The sequence below is a fragment of the Apis mellifera genome, linkage group LG3 (genome assembly GCF_003254395.2).
Source record: "Apis mellifera strain DH4 linkage group LG3, Amel_HAv3.1, whole genome shotgun sequence".
Classification (NCBI taxonomy): Eukaryota; Metazoa; Arthropoda; class Insecta; order Hymenoptera; family Apidae; genus Apis; species Apis mellifera.
In genome coordinates this window covers 4,473,532-4,486,014 of record NC_037640.1, presented here as the reverse complement: position 1 = coordinate 4,486,014, position 12,483 = coordinate 4,473,532, and the positions used below count along the sequence as shown (strand labels likewise).

The 12,483-nt window shown below is 22.6% G+C and overlaps 4 protein-coding genes across 8 annotated transcripts; 2 read left to right on the top strand and 2 right to left on the bottom strand.

The window, feature by feature from the left end:
• Positions 1-2,088: 2,088 nt before the first annotated feature.
• On the top strand, positions 2,089-3,143 carry LOC113218638. Its single transcript, XM_026439638.1, has 3 exons — positions 2,089-2,107; positions 2,644-2,933; positions 3,030-3,143. Exons 1-3 carry the CDS (start codon positions 2,089-2,091, stop codon positions 3,141-3,143), a joined length of 423 nt encoding a protein of 140 aa, XP_026295423.1.
• Positions 3,144-3,417: 274 nt separating this feature from the next.
• Positions 3,418-6,132, bottom strand: LOC100577681 (protein asteroid). The gene has a single exon (XM_026439675.1). The coding sequence runs from the start codon at positions 6,115-6,117 to the stop codon at positions 3,769-3,771; it is 2,349 nt and encodes a 782-aa protein (XP_026295460.1). The 5' UTR covers positions 6,118-6,132; the 3' UTR covers positions 3,418-3,768.
• Positions 6,133-6,564: 432 nt separating this feature from the next.
• Positions 6,565-8,921, bottom strand: LOC552629 (copper chaperone for superoxide dismutase). 5 transcript variants are annotated; one of them, XM_006559699.3, is made up of 8 exons: positions 8,713-8,921; positions 8,289-8,340; positions 8,036-8,234; positions 7,773-7,962; positions 7,629-7,713; positions 7,354-7,535; positions 7,106-7,248; positions 6,565-6,826 (listed from the first exon to the last, which is right to left on the bottom strand). In XM_006559699.3, the coding sequence occupies exons 2-8, from the start codon at positions 8,301-8,303 to the stop codon at positions 6,816-6,818; spliced, it is 825 nt and encodes a 274-aa protein (XP_006559762.2). In that variant the 5' UTR covers positions 8,304-8,340; positions 8,713-8,921; the 3' UTR covers positions 6,565-6,815. The 5 variants fall into 5 exon arrangements, with proteins under 5 accessions (XP_006559762.2, XP_016766982.1, XP_006559763.2 ...); XM_016911493.2 differs by lacking the exon at positions 8,713-8,921 and having other exon boundaries at positions 7,647-7,713; positions 8,289-8,432; XM_006559700.3 differs by lacking the exon at positions 8,713-8,921 and having other exon boundaries at positions 8,036-8,221; positions 8,289-8,431.
• Positions 8,904-11,917, top strand: LOC552613 (basic proline-rich protein). Its single transcript, XM_006559694.3, has 7 exons — positions 8,904-9,039; positions 9,154-9,400; positions 9,499-9,575; positions 9,656-9,737; positions 9,832-10,039; positions 10,180-11,372; positions 11,455-11,917. Exons 2-7 carry the CDS (start codon positions 9,341-9,343, stop codon positions 11,659-11,661), a joined length of 1,827 nt encoding a protein of 608 aa, XP_006559757.1. The 5' UTR covers positions 8,904-9,039; positions 9,154-9,340; the 3' UTR covers positions 11,662-11,917.
• Positions 11,918-12,483: the final 566 nt, after the last annotated feature.

Genomic DNA, 12,483 nt, shown 5'->3' with positions numbered 1-12,483 from the left:
ATTCAAAAATTCTAATAATGTTGTAGTATTTATTGCAGGCGCTCAATAGTAAAGTGTATTTATGATAATAATAAGATTATTATAAAAATATAGTAATGTAACATGTACATTACTATGAATTTGATTATCTTGGAATTATCGCGATATAAAACAAAAAAAGCTAATTGCAGTTTCAAGAGAAATATAAATTCAATTTTATAGTGGCTATCAAGAAATTGTATCTTGAAAATATTAAATAGTCATCAGTTTTATTTTATTATTATTATTAACAAAAATAAATTCCTTATAAAGTAAAAATCAAATTTTAATAATTATTCGCATATGAAATAAGAATATGTCCAAAATATTAATACATAATTTAAATCATAAATTTATTTTGTATCATTTGCATCTTTATATTGATAAATATATTATGATGCATTTGTATAGAAATTATTTTTATTTAGAGTAATTTTCATTAATAATAGTTTTATTTAATAATTTAAATTTCTAAATGTACTTATAAATATATTTATAATAATACAATTTTATAAATATATTTATAATTATTTTATAAAATATTTTATAAGTATATTTATAAAATGTATTTTATAATTTATTATTAATATTTTTTGAGATATATTTCAAAATTTATTTTGAAAATTAAATATAATAATAAAAGTATATGTTGAATATTATATATTAGTAATTATATTATTAAAATAACAATTTATAATGAATGATTTTCAAAGTTAACTGTGTATATGTCATATTAAGCTAAATATTGATAATAAAACAAATATATCACTAATTCTGTATCAATTCTATGTAAATTTTAAATTGACTTTTTATATTAGTATATCAAGATAAAACATTCATTAAACATTCAAGTAAGAATTAATTTTTTTTTTTTTTCTGTAAAAAAAGAAAAATTAGTATCCAAATAGTCCTCTCATTTTGATTGATATTATATATTATATTTTAATAAAACAAATAATGGAAAAATGTTTTTAAAATAATGAAGCATTTATTATTAGTGTAAAATTATTCTTTTTATAAAAGCTAATATAATAATCTATATATTATATAAAATTTTAACATCATTCTATAATACTTTTTGATAAAAATTGTTTGTTCTTCTAATATTTCTAATAATATACTATTATTATATATATATATAATATATAATATTAACTATATATATAATATATAATATTAACTATACATTTTTTTACTGATGACACATATTTGATACAATTTATTTATTTAAGCCTAATTTCATTAGATATGTTTTTTTTTTTTTTTAAATGAAACATTCCTTAATTATAGCTCTATCTACTTCTATCTATATAAAAATTTTTATATAAAAATTATAAAATATTTACTTACAATTTTTTAAAATACTGCAATTAGCTAAATTTATTTTTTTATTTACATAAATTCATACATAAATTATTAAATTTCCTAATTTAAATTTATTTATTGGATATTTAAAAAAAATTGATATTTAAGTAGTTTAGTAGTAATCTATGTAATTTGTTTTGCACAAAAATTCAAACTTATTTCCTCTTTATACTATTTCTATTATTTAATTTTACATATATCATTATTATAAATTCATTGTTAAAATTAAGTGTTTTTTGATATCTCTGCATAAAAATTTAATATCAAGAAAACAAATTTTTATTAGATTATATTAATATTGATTAATTATTTTTTAATATTTATCATATTGTAAAATATTTTCCATAGAGTACCTGATATTTTTATATTACAACATATTTAAATTTAAGTTAAAAAAATTACAAATATTGAAATATTTAAATTCTTTATGATAATTTGATGTTTTAAGTATTAAAATTATCAAAATACAAAAACTGCAATATTGAAAAAATGATTATCTTAATATCTAATATTCTTATATTATAAATTCGAACATATGATCTTTGTGTATATATATATATATATATATATATATATATATACATACAAAGTATCACATATAAATAATTATTAAAAAATATATATTCCACTTCAGATTTTAATATATGTATGCATATATGTGTCTTTTTAAATAATTGCATTATTTTGATTTAATTGTTTATATTAATGGAATCACTGGAATTGTGTAGGTAATATATGATATAATAATAAATAAAGAATATACTTAAAAATAAAACATGTGAAATTTGCATTTTTAAAATAATTTATTTAATATTCATGATTTCAAATTATAAAAGCACTGCATGAAAACGTTTGTTTTTTATTATAACCTTTTATGAAAATTTTCATTTTATGAAAATGTAACTAATAAAATTGATTTTTACTATTTATAAATTTTAGAATCAAGTAATAATCATTTAAAATCCATCAAATAATATGTCCAAATAAAATAAATAATTTAAAAAAAGGATTTCACCCGGAAATATAAAATGAATTTTAATAACGATAAATTATGTAAGATATTATAAAATTATATATTTATGATATTATATATTTATATATACAAAATATATAAATTATATATATATATATATATATATTTAATACTGATATGAAGTATTATATATATATATATATATATTTATTCTTCATATCGTTTCCACAAAATATATTTTTATATTATGTCTATGTTAAACATTATTTTATGTAAAAATTGATTAGGTAGTCATATTTCAATAACGCCGCAGATGATAATTGAAGCTGTAAAAAGACTTCAACTACTTAAAATTTATGTTCCATCAAATCTTATTAGTGAATATTTACGTCATTCCTATCCAGTTAAAAGTAATATAAAAACGTTTAATGAAGAATTAAGAAAGAAGTTAAATTGTGCTGTACGTGTTGGATTAATACTAAAACATGGTGAAGATTCGTATTACTTACCTACTTTAAGACAAGAAGCAAATACACTTAAAACAGCATTTACTGCATTTTGGGAAATATATAAAAATGTAATCATAAATATTACTAGACATTTTGTAATTTTTATTTATGATTTATGTTTTATAGTAATGTCTTAATTTTTAAAAATATTTTAACATTTTCAGTGGTCTAAATTCCATATTTCACAAACCAAAAACCAAAATAGAAATCATTCTACATTTAAAAAACGAACCAAAAATATGAAATATTTCAAAAATAATGACAATCATAATAAATAAAAAATATTTCAAATGAAATATTATAAATAAATTTCTTTATTAATAATTTTAGTTTATATTTAAGAAATAAATATTTTATTATAATATCGCCATGATTTAACAATATTATAAGATTTTTTAAAAATGTAATAGTTTTTTTTTTGACTGTACTTTTGTTTTCTTGAAGTATTAAATTTTCATTACAATAGTTACAAATAAACAATTCATTGTGACATTTGTAATTTTACAACCATGATGCTGAAATATTTTATATTTCTAATTATACAATATATATAAAAATATACAATTCATAAGAAATATATCGAAAAAAAATTACTTACTATTAAAAAATTACTAACTATTATAACTATTATTCGGACGCGATAATATATCTGCTCTTAAATCTAATTTTATAAGGTGAGTCATAATAAACATAGTAAGATAATTACTTGGTTGTTGATTAATTACCGAGTAATTCCACATTTTCATTCGATACGATCTTTAATTTAAATTCAAACTTATTAAAGATTATAGAACAAAAAAAAATAGAAATATTTAACAATATTTTCCTAATTTCTAAATACACAATAAATACTTGATTTCTAAATACACAATAAGATTCCGCAATCGGAATATTAAATGGATATCATAATGAATGATTAAGCATAGAAAAACGATTATTTGGATCATAACATGATTCATATAAATCATCATCAGCAGTAAAATATTCAGAATCACTTTCAGCTGAAATATTTTTATCAGATTTTGAATGTTTTGATTTTATTCTTTGTTTTTTAAGCAAATTGATTTTATTTTGAAGCATAAATGGAAACATTGGTTTAATTTTTAATAAAAATATATTAAGTAATCTCAAAAGACTTGGAGCTATTTGAAGAACAGCATTTATATATCCTTCAATGTCATTGCGTGTTCTAAAATTATTACACAAATTATATAATAAAGTACCATTAAATAAATTTGCTATTTTAATTTGTTGATAAGGATATCCCAAAAGTGCATTTAAATTCATAGTATGTTTTAAACAATTTTGAAATTCTGCAAATATATGTACTATAGCTCTATTATACTTTTTTGGATTTGTATATAATTTTTTGTCCATATTAAAATGAGTGATAAAAAATGATGCTGCTAATATACAGTCATCATAGTCAATTTCATTATAAGCTTTAATGATTGAATCATTCATTATATTGCTTGGTTTAAAATTATTTTCTTTCCTCTTTTGTTTTATATTTGCAATTATTTGACCATATTTATTTTGAAAAATGTACATAACTCTGTATCTTCCAATTTTAGAATCTATTATATTAAACAACATAGAAATAAATATAGAATATAAGTAACATTTATAAGATACAGAATGGTCTTGTTGTTGCATCCAATATTTTATACATCCAACATATAACATCCATTCTGATGGAAGTTCATATATACAATCCATATTTGTGATTCCTAGAGTATTATTTAAAATCTCTTTTTGAACAACTAAAGAAATTTCTCTAAGATTGAATAAAGAAGGAAGTTTACAGATATCTAAAGTCTCTGTGCCATATAATTTGTGACATATGATTTTTGTGCTCTGCAAGTTACAATTCATAATTTTATTTTGATTTCTTGTCATATATCTCATATAACATATTTTATTATTCATTCCTGATTTCAGAATTCCAAATATTACACTAAGAATTTTTGAACTTGCTAAAATGCTGGGAGGATAACGATAATCTTCTATTTGTACAGAACAAATATATAAATGTCTAATTATTAAATCTATAAAATATGTTGGAAGTCTAGCCATAAGAAATTCATTTATAAACCATTCTGGCAAATTGCTAATAGCTTTTTTTTTTAATATTGATTCAGATTCACCAAGTATATTTATTATTTCAATTTCATTTTCTTCTTCATTTTCTTCTTCTTCACTTGTTTCATTATCTTCTTCTTCACAAATTTCTTCTATGTATGTTAATGTATTAACATCTCCATCAAACTTAAAAGTTTTATTCAAATAATGAATATTAGTATGAATAATATAATCTTTTGAAAAACCTAGAGGTATAAGTATTTCAGCAGATACATTTGTATAACCATTTATGTTAATCTCTATTAAATTTAATATTCTTTGTCGTATAGTTTTAGTTAATCTACTTAAAATTTCAATGATAGCTTTGTTTAAAGTATATTTACTTAACCAGGCTAAAGTTGTTTCTATGCGACACTGTCTATGATTATGTTTTTTTCTTGATGCACCTCTTAATTTCAAGTGACGAAAAAAGTTTTTAAAAGTATTTCGTTTTACATAATCATTGCCTAATAATATTGCAGCCAATGGTAACATTGATTGATCTAATCCTTTAAAAGATTTAAGTAAATTTTCTACTTTATAAATCTTACAGCGTTTCACATAACAATTTTTAGTTGAACTTTTAACTACATAAGTATCTAATGTGTCAAATGGTATGTATAATGTTCCATATATATAGAAATCTGAATCATAACTAAGTACTGGACAATTCAAGATTCTTGCTACTGCTGCTATATGATTATCAGCTTCAAATAAACATTGCACATGTCGAATATTTTTTTCTGTCATTATTTCTTTAAAAACTTCTCGTATTAACAAAGGAAAAAATTTCATTTTCTTTTGACTGAGTGGACAAAACGAGCATGCGATACGAATTTTCTCTTTAGTCCTTCTTATAGTAGTTTTAAATTTTTTGTCTTCATTGCCGCCATCAATTAAAACTAAAGGTGTCACATTACATTTTAATAAATCATCAAAGAAATTTGATATACATTGTGCATAATTATCATAATCACCACCAAATGCACAATTACACTTTGCATATAAATTATATATTGAACAACAGACACTATTTCCATCAATTACTAAATATGAATTTTGTAATTCATAATATTCCAAATAACGATCTGAACGATTGTTTATATAAGTGGTTAAGCCAGGAATTCCCATTATATTTTTTTATTTTTATTTTCTTTAAATTTAAAATTATAAATCGTGTGCAAAATATTAAAGATATTTTTTACATATTATGTGTAAGATGTTTTTCTATTAACAATATAGGTTATGTTGAGAAAAAAAAAAAAATAAAAATTGTATTATTTTATATTACGAATATATTATGATATTTTTATTTAAAATATAATGTTTATTATTTTTGTTAAATTCACTTAAAGCTTTGATATTATTATAATTATACATAAATAAATGAAGAATTATTATTTAATTCTACATGTATTTAAAATTTACATTTATAACTTGTTTACATTAGACTTGATAAATGAAAATAAAAGGATTTATAATATTATAATGTTTTAAAATTGAAAATAATTTGTATAAATAACATAAATTTGGCAAAAAAAAGTGAATTTTGCATGAAAAAAAATCTTAAAACAAAAATATTTGTAACAAATACACAAATTATATTATATCTTTTATTTTTATGTACACATTGAAAATATAATTATTTTATTAAATTAATTAATAAATGTAATATTTTAGGAAAAATATTAGTATTAAAACTTAATATAAGTTTCATATATTATAAAAAATATAATTTTGTGCTTTTATGCTCTTTCCATTATGTGAGAAACATTTTATTGGAATGATTTATTTTATAAAATCCATTTTCTGGGTTTTTTATGTGTTATTTATAATTTTGCTGAAAAAGGATAAATTTTATTAAGTGTTAACATTTAAAATATTAAATAAAAATAATAAAAAAACAAAATGTCAAAAGTTTAAAAAAAATACAAATTATTTTAAAATTATTTATAAACAGATGAAAATTATTCATTATAGGATAATAGACAAACATAAAATATGCATGCATAAAAAATATATTGTATAAAAGCTCATGTGAAATCTATAAATATGACTATATTTATTATTATCCTATATAGTTATTGAAAAGTTATTGAAAAATTTTAGAATACTGTACAATTATTACTTGATTTAGAATAATCATGTTTATTTGTAAAAGTTTTATCCCTTTCATCCCATAATGTAAGTCCATCACAAGCACAGATCTTTTTTGTATTTTGAAATAAACTAGATGAACGAGCAATAATACCACAAGCTAATCTAAAATATATAACATTACAAATTATAATGTACATATATCAATAATAATATATAATATAACATATGTATATAAATTATTTTATTATTTTATATAATATTATTTACTTATTTCCACTATTTCCATCTATTTTAGATTTTGGGTTAGTTCCTCTTCCCAAATCATCTGGTTTTTCTGTTATAACTAAAGATCTTCCAATAATATCAGCTATTTCTATAACTTTATCTATCATTCTAAAAGTAGCTCTACCAAAATCATTAACCATTATATTTCCTAAATCTCCAACATGCTGTAATATTTCTTTTATTTAAAAATAATTCATTATAATTAAGTATAATATTATAATTATAATTATATTATAATATTAAATTTGTTTACATACATAAATTATAATATTTACCCGTTTAAATATGTCATCTTTAGGACCACCATGTATCGTATTATTTGGATTAAAATGTTCTCCAACACTAAAAATATAACACAAAAAATTTAAAACAAAAAAGAAACCTAAAATATATATGCTTACCTATCACAACCTTGAGAAATATCACCACATTCATGAATGTGTATACCATGTTCACCAGGTGTTAAACCATCAATTGTTCCATCTATAAGACAACCATCAGGAGTTTGTGTAAATCTTATTACACCCATTATCTTATTATTTACAGTATATCCTGAATTTCCTCCTAACATTGTAACAGCACTAAAAGTATCTATATTATGAAAAATTATGTAAATTTTTACTTTATAGAAATTAAAGAAAAATATAATGCACTATACAATTACCTCCATATCCTTTTAAAATAGCTTTTTTTCCAGTCTGTTCAATTTTTTCTTGAATTATAGAATATGGTAAATTTGTTTCAACAATAACATTATTATTTTCTAATGATATATCAATATTTTCAATTCCATCTATACCGGTTAATGTATTGCGTACTAAATCAACACATTTTTGACAAGTCATGTTTACTGCAAATTCAATCTAAAAGTGTACTATTTTAATAACATTTATTTTTTCTATATTTCTACAATTTACCTTTGTCGTAGTCATGTTATTTAGCAAAAGTATCAGCAAAAAGTAAGTTTTCCTGTTATAAAAAAAGATAAATTAATCTTTAGTGCTTTAAGGTTACGTGTTTCGTAATATGATAAAATCGTAAAAAACTTTCATATTGTATGTGTTTCAAATCATATCAATAAATAGATGTAATAATATAATATAAAATATAATATAATATAATATAAAATATACAAATATAATCATTTTTATGTAAAAAATTCAATACAAATTTTTATTAAAACGTAAAAGACAAAAATTATTTCAAATTATATCAACAATAAAAAAGAAATATTTTTTGCATATTTAGATTTAAAAATATAAAATTAAATATGAAAAATATATTTAAATTTCAAGTAATAATAAAAATTCTTATTGTATAATGAAAATAAAAATTTTTTACCGTTAATTTTAAGTTATTTAAGATTATTAAGAATAAGTTATTATTTATTAAATTTATTATTTATTGACAAATATATAATTTTTTTATATTTTTATTAAAAATCTTTTATATTTAATATTTTATACAATTTTTGGTAATAGAAATAAATAACAGATCTTTAATTTTTACTAGATTGTCTTATCCTGTATATCGTATTATCCTGTATATTTTGCTATGATAGTTCACGAATTTGCCACTGGTACGCTCTTATCCCAAGCTCTCTATTTTAGAAATGGACATCCACCATAATTTATTTGTAAAACTAGAAATTTTACAAAGCAATTATTAGTAAGAATTTGTTATATTTAGAATTTTTTCAATAAATATCAATTTTGATAAAATAAAATTGTGATTTTTTGGATTTCTGAAGCAAAATTACATTAAAAGTGCTTCTCTTTTAAGGATAAAGATATGATGCAGTAATATGAACAACCAATACTGATACAAAGCCTAAAAGTTTCAAATGAATATAGTAATACAAAAGAGAAAGGTAACGGAACCACAAGTTAAATAAAAAAGAGCAAAAAAAAAAAACAGTAAATTACTATATTATCTATTGTGATTTTTCGACGATTGATTCTATTTAAAAATGTCCGTGACCTTTGCTCAACGCGGCAGGCCACCACCGAATCCTGCTCAAATACAAAAGGTAATGAATTATTGTTAATATAAAATATTAAAATATCATTTTTATTTTGTATAAAATAATATATTTTACATTTATATAAATTAATTTGTTTACAATAGATGCTTGATGAAAATAGTCAGCTAATACAGACAATACAAGAATATCAGAATAAAGGAAAACCTCAAGAATGTATACAGTAAATATACATAATTATAATTAATTTCAAAGTCAATATCCAAATTATATTAATATAATTATTGTGATTCTTTTTTTAAGATATCAGCAAATGTTACATCGGAATTTAGTATATTTGGCATCCATTGCTGATGCAAATCAAAATATACAAGCATTATTACCAGTAAGAAATATTTTAAATATTTAATTATTAAATGATTAAATATTTAAAGTAAAAGTTATATATAAATTAATATTATTTTTGCTTTTTTAATAAGCCTCCGCAAGGAATTCCTAATGGTCCTCAACATGGTATGATGAATCCACAAGGTCTTCCTAATGCTCCTACAGGATCAAGTGGTCCTGCAGGTGATATGCCTCCAAATAGTCAACCAACATTACCAATGTCAAGCTTTAGTCAAGGGCAACCAATGTCACAAGGATATCGTGGTCCTGTTATGCCTGGGCAAGGACCTGCTATAAATAGTATGTTATAATTATATTTAAAAAATTTATTTTTATAAATCAATATTATTTTTTAATTTTAATATTACTATTATTATTATTATTATATATCATTATTATATATTATTATTTATTAATTTTAATATACTATTATTTCAAAGGACCACCTGCTGCACCTGGGCCACAACAATATAGAGGACCTCAAGGTTATCCTCAACAACCTTCTCAACAAACTTATCCTGCTCAGTATGCTAACCAAAATCCTGGTTCTAATTATCAAGGACCTCAGGGATCAGCATATACTCCAGGTCAACCAAATCAATATGGGCCACCAAATACTTCTCAGCAACAAGGATATAGCACATCAACACAACCTAACTATGGTCCTCCAACTACTGTGAATAGTTATGGCCCTCAACCAGGATATCCACCACCAGGAACAACTCAACCTCCTACAGGATATGGTCCACCACCACCGCCCAATCAACAAGGTTATCCTCCTTCTAATCCTTCTCAACAAAACTTTCCATCAAGTGGACAACAACAACCAGGACAATATGGTAGTCCTAGTCCACAACCAAATTATCAACAACCTCCATCTCAAGCTCCGCCTCAAAATGCATATGGAGGTGGTCAACCTGGAAATTATCCTCCTCCTTCATCACAAGCATATGCAAATAATGTTCCACCTCAAAATTATCCAGCTCCTCCTACCTCTAGTGCCCAACCTCCTCAAGCTGGATCTCAACAAAATACTGGTCCTCAACCAAATTATGGTAATCAACCAAGTCCTGGTCCTGGTGCAACACAATATGGTCCAGCTTCTACATCTCCACCATTCAGTACTGCTTCTGCCAGTGGAGTAAACACTTATGCTCAGAGTAGTCAACCAACTAGTACACCATCTGCTTCAACTCAAACTTATCCACCAAATAGTGCCCCACCACCTACTTCACAAGGTGGAAATTATGCTCCTCCAGGTCCTACTCCATCTGGATATCCTGTACATCAAACACCTCATCCATCATCACATCCACCCCATCAGCCACCACATCAATCTCCACATCAACCTCCTCATGCTCCTCATCAACCACCACATCAACCCTCTCATCAATCAACTCATCAACCTCCTGCACATCAGGCACCACATCAACCACAACAATCTCAACAACAATCTCAGACACCACCACAATCTCAACAGCAACAATCTCAAAGTCCTGCTCCTAGTGGATTTCAACCACCTTCAGGACCTCCTCAAGGTCCTGCTCCACCTCCAGGAGCAGGACCACAGCCTGGATATGGTCCTGCTACTACACAGACATATGTACCACCAACACCAGGAGGACAACCACAGGTAGTAAAATATTAAATCAATTATTTTTCAATTTTTATTAATATATAGAAATTTATATAATAAAAAATATATTAATTTATAGGTATATACTCCTCATCCACCTCAAGCTGGCCAACATTATGGACATCCACAATATCCTCAGAGTTATCCACCACCACCAGCAGGACAAGGATATCCTCAATATCCACCGCGACCACCTGGTGGACATATGCCTCCTCCTCCTGGACCTCAAGGACCTCCTCCACCAAATCAATATGGAGGTTATGGATATCAACCACCTCCACAATAGAGTATATATACATTAATGTAAATGCGAGCGATATTCATTAATATAAAAATGATTTAACTACAAATTGAAAACAAATGGTATATAAAATTTTAATTTAATTCTTAATAGCATATCGTCCAATGTTATATAATGAAACAATAGAAAATATATATTACTAAGGAAAGGTGCTGCTAAAATTTCATTAAGTTTGTAATAATTTGAAATTATACTTTCGATTTTTTTAAATATGATATGCGATTTAATATTATAAAATATATTTCAATATACAGAAAAAAATGTATAAATATTGCAAATTATATATTTGAGGATTTTAATTTTAAAAAACTTTAAACATTAAATTTTTAAAATTTCATTTTATTAAAAATATTCAAAAATATATTATTTATCAAATTATTGTTATAAATCTTTTGATGTGATATCAAAAATTTGATTTCATACATTTATATTATATGTTTGAAGAATTATTAATCTTTATTATTTTGGTATTTAAATATAAAATATATTGCTTAGGAATATATGTAATTTGAAAATTTTGGTGTGTATAAAATAATATAATCATATCTATCACACCAAGATAAAATGTATGAAATATAGTACAATATGTACTTTCTATTTACAATTTTCATTATACATATTTGTTTTAGAATTATTAATTTTTTATTTACTTATCTAGTTTTAGTTTTTAATTAATTATCATTAAAAAGTTTTGAATCTACAATTTTCATTTTTTTCTTGAAGAATTCTTATCATTTTTATATATATGAAAAAGAATTCTCATTTTGATAGCAAAAAATTTACATATATATTTTTAATTATATATTA